This window comes from Macadamia integrifolia, chromosome 7 (assembly GCF_013358625.1).
Source record: "Macadamia integrifolia cultivar HAES 741 chromosome 7, SCU_Mint_v3, whole genome shotgun sequence".
NCBI lineage: Eukaryota > Viridiplantae > Streptophyta > Magnoliopsida > Proteales > Proteaceae > Macadamia > Macadamia integrifolia.
Window position 1 is genome coordinate 3,590,825 of NC_056563.1, and position 9,307 is coordinate 3,600,131.

Below are 9,307 nucleotides of genomic sequence, written 5' to 3' on the forward strand. Positions count from 1 at the left end.
GATACATTTATCTATCTATCAAAATAAATAAATAAAAAAAAAAAAATATTTACACCAACAGGGCCAGCCATATGATGCGGTTATGTCAGTTGAGGGATCAATATCAGAGACCAGGGTTCAAAACTTACCTTCACCCTAACTTACCAGTGACTTACCTGCCTATTTCCCCAGAAAAAAGGTAGATGCAGCCAAGCAGCAACAGCATTACAACTCTAAATGGCTCCTCGAACAATTCCTTTTGAATTTTATTGATGGGATAGCTCCAGTTTAATGTCTTAATTATATAACATCCAACCAGTAGGGGCATTTCTGATCAAGATTGGAAAATCTTTCCCAACAATCAAATGTACCATAAACGAAATAATTACACAGAGATGGTCCAACGTTGTTCTTTATTCTCATGATTATGTTCATAAGTTCGTGTTAGTGCCTGCTCATCCATGAAATTCTCTTGTTAAATGGCATGTGCGTAAGTTCTAAATAGCAGACCACAGCTTTCAAATTCATATAGAATTGCTTGATTCTTTGTGGATACGCAACTGCTAATTGAAGGAGATGAGGCTTGTGAAATTTTTTGATCAAAGCACGATAATATTTTTAGGCAAAAGTTTTAATTCAGCCATCAAGTGGGAAGAATCCCTTACCCACTAGTGATGTGACCATACGATGAGACTCTTGTCCCATCAACAAACTCCCACCCCCTATTGACGAATACGATAATACCCTTCCCCTTGGTTATCTAACAGTACTAATGGCCATAGGCAAGGGATTTTTCCTTCACCCAAAACTATGTGAATTTGAAAATACCCTTCCCCTGGGTCATTTGATGTAACCGATGGCCATGGGCAAGGGATTCTTCCTTCACCCAAAACTATGTGAATTTGAAAATACCCTTCCCCTTGGTCATTTGATAATACTGATGGCCACGGGCAAGAAATTCCTCCTTCACCACGGGTGATGGAAAACTCGGTCCTCATGACTAAAAGGAAGAATATTTTCCAATTCATCAATAGGGGGTGAGAATTTGTTGACGGGATAAGAGTCCCATCATATGGTCACATCACCAGTGGGTTGGGGATTCTTTCTCTTCCACTGGTGAAGGAGGAATCCCTTACCATAGCCATCGGTATCATCAGATGACCAAAGGAAACGAAATTTTCAAATTCGTTAATAAGAAGTGGGAGTTTGTTGATGGGACAAGAGTCCCATCGTATGGTCACATCACTAATGGGAAAGGCATTCTTCCCACTCGATGGCTTAACAAAAAGTTTTGCCTAAGGACTAAGTTTTCCTTCACCAATGGTGAAAGAAAAATCCTTGCCCATGTCAGATGACCATGGGGAAGGATATTTTCGAATTTGTAAATATGGGGTGGGAGTTTGTTGATGAGACAAGAGTTCTCTTGCCCATGGGCATTTGTTCCGTTAGATGACCAAGGGGAAGGTATTTTTGAATTTGTCAATGGAGGTGGGAGTTTGTTGATGGGACAGAGTCCCATTGTATGATTGCATCACCGGAGGACAAGCAATTCTTCCCACTTGATGGCTGAAGGAAAACTTTTGCATATTTTTTTACTACAACAACAATCATACCCTTATCCCAACTAAATGGGGTCAGCTACATAGATCCAATATGGAAATTAGAAAATAAAGAAGCATAAAAGAGAGGTTAAAAAGAAGAAAATTGGAGATAAGAGAAGAAGGTAAAGCAGTAGATGCATTATGGAAACATCCCCTATATGAGGTCGGCAACACGGGTCCTTGTCCTCCACGAAACTCTATCTGAAGTTATACTATGGTTGAGCCCTACCCTTTGCGTATCTTTTCGAACCATTTCGTTAATAGTCATCTTTGGCCTGCCCCTACCTTTTCTAGCTCCCTCTAAATGAATCTGGTCACTCTTCCTTACTGGGGCCTCCATAGGTCTCCGTTGGACATGGCCATACCACATCAACCGGCGCTCACGGAGTTTGTCTTGGATTGGTGCAACCCTCAAATCATTTCTAATACAATCATTCCTTACCCTTTCGGACCACTTCGTTAAGTCTTGTATGGATTTTGCATATTTTTTTTTACTATTGTTGGGAATAATCCCATATTGGTTAAGTTTGGGACCTTGGATGTATTCATATACCCTTGAGCTAAAGTTTGGGACCTTGAATGACATTATACACCCTTGCCCATCTCCAACTTATAGCATAAGCTTTTGGGTTGGACCCCTAACTTTTTTTAACAAATATTTTTTTCTTCTCCCTGAAGTACATCAGTTGATTCTTTGTTGTTGTTGTGTTTTTTTTTTCCCAGGATAATGCTAAGGCCCTTTGTTCAGAATATATGAATTCAGACAGTTTGAGTTACCACCATTCATATATGAACTACTTCTCAAAGAGCATACATATGAATTACCTAAGAATGCAGCACTCTGCATAAGAGTTTCTGTTACGAATTTAATATTAAAAAAAAAAAATTCTCCCATAGTTTCTATTCTTAACTTCAACTAGCCATACACTACAGTGTATACAAACAGGAAAGAGTTACTAATGTCACCATACCTTGGAAGAATCAACCCAACTAAGATGTCGATACAGCTTCAACTTCTGAGACTCCCCTTTCAGGTGGTAAGGAACTCTAAAAGATCCCGATTTGAGAGGTAAATTCCCGCTTGTATCAATTGCCAAATCCTTAATTCCAATCAGGCACTGAGCCAAAGCATAACCCATCCCTGATACCATACACCCAATTGCTGCAAGAAAGAATATTCACAAGAGAACCATCTCACACTGTTTTGAAACCATCAGAAAATGGCAGGAAACCTGGCTGAATTGCAATAATGAGGAAGCTCAGTAGAAACCCACCAATAATTAATTAAAAAAATACATAAATACAAAGGAAGGAAGCACACAAAATTGCAGAAAAAACCAAAACTTTCTCATACAAGAAATGATTTGGTCCAATATGTTGTGAAACAGACCTCTTGCTGAACAGAAAAGAACAGAAAAGAGCTCAAGAGCATAAATAAAAATGCTAACTTTAGCAAGAACAATGCAAGAAAATGAAAAGTAAGCATATAATCTGCACCTTGCAGTTCTCGTTTACGTTTCAGAGCCTACGGACCCTCCCAGTTTATCGTGTCTCTAAAGCATTATCTTGCTTAAGCTATTTCAAAAAGGAAAAAAGCAAATAATCTGCACATTGCAGTTCTTGTTCATGTTTCAGCACCTATGGACCCTTCCAAGGGGCCATGTATTAAAGCATTATCTCTCTCAAGCTATTTCAGTGTGGCTTTAAATTTCAAATTTTATCAGATGTCTTCAAAGAGACTAAGGCTCTAATTGGTAACAATCCTGCTTTGCGAGAGTGATCTTGAGGTGGAAATGATTTTTCTTAGTTCTACTCTATGAGTGTGATCCATGGTAGTAGAACTGCCATGTGGTAACATGATGTTGGAAGTGATTCCGAAACAGAAAGAGATCAGAATCAATGTTTGGAAGGCACTTTACAGAATCACTTCTGTTACCACACCAGATAATTATGAAAATGTCATTTTGACATCTCAACATAACAACTGCAATTACGAAAAATGCCATTATTCACTACAGGCACAAAACCTAATAATTACGGAAATGCCATTATCGCTTCTGGCTTGCATTGCATCATTAACGAACTACTGTACCAACAATGCAAGCCACATGTCAATTTGTAAAAATCCCATTATCACCTCTGGCTTGCATTGCATCATAGAAGAACTAGAGCATACCAAAAATGGTAAACTGCCCCATCATCACTCCATCGTCTATAGAAGTCACATTTCCCTTTTAGGGGGGAAACCAATGAAGGCCTCTCTCTATTGGGGGTTATCCATCATCCGCTGGACTGCCTACATATTCAATTCTTTCCCAACGTCCAGCATTTCACCCAGCACTTTTAGTTTTTACACTCAGTCAGGCAGTATTCTGTACCAGGGGTTGAGTGGACAGAGATATGGCAGAGGTACTATTGTACCTCTCCATTCTACCTTGAGACACATTAACCATGGCCTTGACGGACGTTGTCATATCTAAGGTCCTACTCCTCTTCCTAATGGCAGTTGGGGTTATCGACATGACAGTTGTCATTTGCACTTTTACATGATTGTCTTAACTGACTTTGCTGTGAATAGTTGAATGAAAAGTGTATTGGTGGATTCAAAACACCATCCCTGATGCAGATACAGCTGCACTTACCTGGTTGGACCAGCATGACTGGCTGTGGAAGCCAAGGGCTAAGAAGAACTGGTCCAACCCAGGTTTTTGGCCCAACAAGGGCTGGTAGTAGTTAGTTTTATAATTTTTTTTTTTTTTTTTTTTTGGATGAATAAATAAATTTATACCCAAAGAGAAGAGAAAATACAAGGGGAAAAAGGGGGGGAAGGAAGGCTAAAGCCGACAAGGAGAAGCCAACCCCCGGGGGAACAAAGCAAAAAGCAACTAAAAAGACAAACAGCAGCAACCAACAACCAACAGCCAAGGCCGGAATAGGGGGGCAAGAGGAGGGGAAGGAACAAGAAGAGGGGGGAGGGGGGTCAAGAGGGAGAGGGAGGGACAGGAAAAAGGTTCCAGGAAGAGATTATGTGGTCATTTCTGATAAAAAAGGGGATCGGCCGAGATCGAAAGGAGTTCAGAGATTGGATTTTTGAGGCAACATCAAAGAAGATGGCTTTCCAAATCCTACCTAGGGAGCGGGAGTTAGAAGACCATCTCCGAATGTTACGCTCCATCCAAAGATGAGCAATTGTAGAGGAAAAGGTAAGTTTACCAACAGTGTCACAGATGGAGGAGCCAGGGGGAATGGGGGGAAGGGAGGCCCACAAATCCGTGAGGGGGGGAGAAGGAGGAGGGGTCCAGCCCAGAGGGGAGAGAATGGAGGAGACAGAAGAGGATTTAGGAAGACCAAAGGAATAGATGATCCTAGGGGTAACTAGAGAAGAGAGGATACCCGAGGGGTGCCAAGGGTCCATCCAAAGGGAGGTCGAATGGCCATTGCCAATGATGTTGGAACAAGCAGTAGGGGTAAGGGGTCTGAGGCTAAGAATTTTCCGCCAAATCCACGAGGCATCAGAGGGGGAGGGGCAAGTCCAAAGGAAGTAGTGAGTAAGCAGAGAAAAGTATACCCAGTCCACCCAGATGCTCCGATGCATGGAGGCAATCTTCCAGATAAGCTTGAGAATGCCTACAGAGTTTACCTCCTTGATTCTTCTGATACCGAGACCTCCTTCAGACATGGGCAGGCAGACTTTTTCCCAAGACATAGGATGGAGAAACTTGGAGGACAAATCTGGTAAGGACAAGCCGACCAACATAGGAGAGGAGCTTACCTTTCCAGAGCTGAAGCCTTTTCCGGATCAGATCAAGCATAGGAGAGCAACGGTGGGCAGAGAGCCTAGAGGAGATAAGAGGGAGGCCCAGGTATTTGACTGGCAAGGAACCCAAGGAGAAGCCCGTAATACGAAGGAGAAGGGATTGAATTTCAAAAGAGACACCAGAGAGTAAGAGATTAGATTTGAGGAGGTTGATGGAGAACCCAGAAAGGGATTTAAAGGAATGAAGGGCAGACATAATGGAAGAGATGGAGAGGGAGTCAGATTTAGAGAAAATCATGATGTCATCTGCAAAAGCAAGGTGAGTAAGAGAGAGGGGCTTACACTTGGGAATAGGGGAGATGAGATGGAGATCAGAGGCCTACAGAATGGAGCGGGAGAGAACCTCGAGAGAGAGGGAGAAAAGAAAGGGGGAGAGAGGGCAGCCTTGGCAGTTACCCCACCCAGAGGGGAAGTACCCAGCAGGGCTACCATTGATTAAAACTGAGAAACGGGGGGGTGGGGGGGAGGGAGTGGATATGCAGCAAAAGATCCAGTTGGACGAAAGAAGGGGGAAAGGGCATTTGGAGCAAGACTTTAGAGATGTAGTCCCAACTGAGAGTCAAAAGCCTTATGAATGTCAATTTTGAGAAGAGCAGAGGGGGAGTGGTTTTTCCGATCAAACCCTATGACAATCTCATGGCAGATAATGATATTATCAGCAATACTCCTCCTAACAATGAAGGCTAATTGGTTGGGGCTCACAAAAGAATCAATGACTTTCCCAATCCTATTAGCTAGAATTTTGGCTATGAACTTATAGAGCAGATTACAGAAAGAAATAGGCCTGAAGTCATTCATCGATTCGGCTCCTTCCTTTTTAGGGATGAGGCAAAGGAAGGTGTGATTGATCCCTTTGATCTAGGTGGGGTTGAGGAAGAAGCTCCTCATAGCAAGGATGAGATCATTACGAATAATGTTCCAACAAGAGGAAAAGAACCCCATACTGAAGCCGTCAAGGCCAGGGGCTTTGTTGGCCTTGTGAGAGAGAGAATGGTGGAAAGGATTTCCTCATCAGTGGGAATAGAAAGAAGAGAAGGAAGAAGATCATTTGAGACAAATTTGTTGAGGAGATGGGGGTGGATAGGAGAAGGGGAAGGAAGAAGAGGCTGGAGAAGATTCCCATGAAATGAGAAACAGCTTCAGACTTGATTTCCTCAAGGAGAAGCACAGAACTAGGGGAAGAAAAGAGATTGGGGATGGTATTCGCATTGTTTCTAGTTTTGAGAGAGCAATGGAAGAAGGCAGAGTTGGAATCTCCTAGATCAAGCCACTTGATACGAGCTTTCTGGCGAAAGAAGCTCTCCTCTTGGGCAAGAAGCAAGGCAGGCTCAGAAGCAATGGCCTTCTCATCAGAGGCAAGGCCAGGGTTAAGAAAATCAAGCTGGATTTTGGATTGAATGAGAAGAAGCTTGTCTCAACAAGAGGAGACACGGGAGGAAATGTTGCCAAAGGAGGAATTCCAAAGCTTAAGGGCAGCTTTGACAGATTTGAGCTTCTAGGCAAAAGCAATAAGGGGAGGGAAGGAGCGGGGAATAGGAATGGGAATGGACCAGGCATTTTGGACAATAGGAAGAAAGTCCTAATAGAAGGTCCACATGTCAAAGAATTTGAAAGGCTTAGGACCGAAGGAGTGGAAGGGAAGAACATGAAGATCCAAAGGACAATAATCCAAGATACTAGGGAGATCAAAACAGGCGTGGGAGGAGGGAAAGGACTCCAGCCAAGGCTCATTGACCAGGGTCCGGTCAAGCTCACAGGCAACCCGAGAAGAACCAACTCTGCGGTTATGCCACATAAGCTTGGTAACGGACCACCTTAGATCACTGAGACTAAGATCATCAATGCAATCATTGAAGGAATTGACCGCTAGGGGGTCAACAGGGTTACCTCCATGCTACTCATGGTTGAAACGGATGACATTGAAGTCTCCCTAGATCCCCTGGGGACGAGAGTTGAAGGAGGGAGCATAGGAGAGAAGATCATCCCAAAGGGGGAGCCTACGAGAGGCAAGGTTATGGGCGTAGATGATCGAGAAGAAGCATATGAAGGAACCAGAAGCATGGGAGATGGAGAGGTGAATGACTTGGTCCGAAGAGGAGAGGGGAGAGATGGAGAGGTAAGAGGGATTCCAGAGAATCCAGATTCTGCCAATGGGACTATAGAGGTAATTATTGGCGAAGGACTAAGAGGGAGCAAAAGTTGCGGCGATGAGAGCATAGTTATTAAGGCGGTAAGGCGACGGAGGCGTTTGAAGATCCTTTAGAGCGCCTTAGCGATAAGGCGGGACTAAAGCGTTCCTATGTAATTTTTTTATAAAACCATTCTATTTGACTGAAATCTTAGTTGAATCCTATTACTCATATGCTAAATAAATATTAAAGGTTCATACTTCATACTAATGCAGTATACCAACGTATAAAATTGATTGGGGGGTTTATATATTATACATACATATAACCTTTTTAAAAAAGAAGAGATAGGTACAGAGCTCACAGTAGCCTTCAACAGAGTGAAGAACAGAAGAAAAAAAATCAGGTACTTCGGATGAAGAATAGAAGAAGAATGAAGAAGAAAAAAGGAAAAAAAAAAAAAAGGTACAGAGTTAAGTTAACCGAAGGCTGAAGAAGAGTGAAGAACTGAAGTACAGAAGAAAGAAAAAAGAAAAAAAAAAGGTACTGTATGATGAACAGAAGAAGAAAGAAGGGAGAGAAAAAAGAAAGGGTACAGAGCTCATCGAGGTTGAAGAAGAGAAGAGTGAAGAACGGAATGAAAAAAAAAAAAAAAGGGGACCATATGAAGTGTTGAACGAAAGAGAACAAAAAAAATGTACTGTTCGAGAGAAGAAGAAAAAAAAAATTCTGTGCTGACAGAAATAAGATGGAAAAAAAAAAAAAAACCAAAAACGTACTTGTAAAGGGGGTACGATTGTTCGCTGGAGTAACCTCACTGCTGCCGGAGAAGAAAGAAGAAGCTGGAGCAAGATCGAAGGAATTCCTAAGGGGTACGATTGGTCACCTGGTTCTTCCTTCTCAAAACCCTTAACTCAAAAGTCCAAACCCTTTGTGAGAATCGTGTTTTGGTTATTTTGGTGGAATACTTTAGTTGTTAGAAGCTGATCCCATGCATCTCAAGTGCATTCAAGACCATATACCTACCAATCAAAAATCGATATTTGGAATCTATCTGAAGTAGTTTTAAAAAAGTATTAAATTCTAAAATGTTCTTGAGGTGCCCCCTTTGTGTATAATGCGTCATAAGGCGTCTAAGGTGTCACCTTATAGCGCCTTATCTCATGATGCGGTCGCCGTACGTGATACCTTTAATGTGTACTACTGCCTTACGGCCTTTGGACCGCATTAGCGCCTTAATAACTATGGATGCGAGCAGCATTAGACTCTAAGACTTGAGTCTCAAGAAGGCAGCAGAGATTGGACTTGGAGAAGCAAATTTGGGAATGGATCTCCTCTTGCTTAGCTAACGAATTGAGGCCACGGATGTTCCAGATAGTCCAAGGAGTCATGTAGAACTGGAGTGGGGAGGCAACGAATGTTCAGAAGAGTCGGCGAGAGGTCCAGAAGATGGGAGCTTAAAAGGAGGTTTGGATGGAGGATTAGATCTAAGATTAAATAAGGCTATTTTTGGTGGATTTAGAACGTAATGAGGTTCTGGAAGCAGAGGTGGAAGATTTTTTCTTCTTGGAGCCCTAAGAGATAGGGGATAGGGTAGGAAGAGAAGGGGAGGAGGAAAAGATGCTGGTGGAATGAATGGGGGATGGTGGGTTAAGGCTAGTGGAGGTTATGGGGAGCCCGGGATGGGGGGAGTAGGCAATAATGAGGTAGGGTCATGGCTGCAGGTTGCAACAGGACAGGTGAGACCATAATTCCCAATGGCACAAGAGGGGCCGGACTGG

The 9,307-nt window shown here is 42.6% G+C and overlaps 1 protein-coding gene across 1 annotated transcript in view; it reads right to left on the reverse strand.

Moving 5' to 3' along the window:
- The window catches only part of LOC122084599 (APO protein 2, chloroplastic), a 7,717-nt gene extending 4,867 nt beyond the window's left edge, over positions 1–2,850 (reverse strand). The window contains exon 1 of the mRNA XM_042652981.1: positions 2,552–2,850. Coding sequence (XP_042508915.1) covers positions 2,552–2,731 — 180 coding nt within the window. The 5' untranslated portion in view covers positions 2,732–2,850. The remainder of the gene's footprint in view (positions 1–2,551) is intronic.
- Between the last annotated feature and the right edge of the window lie 6,457 nt (positions 2,851–9,307).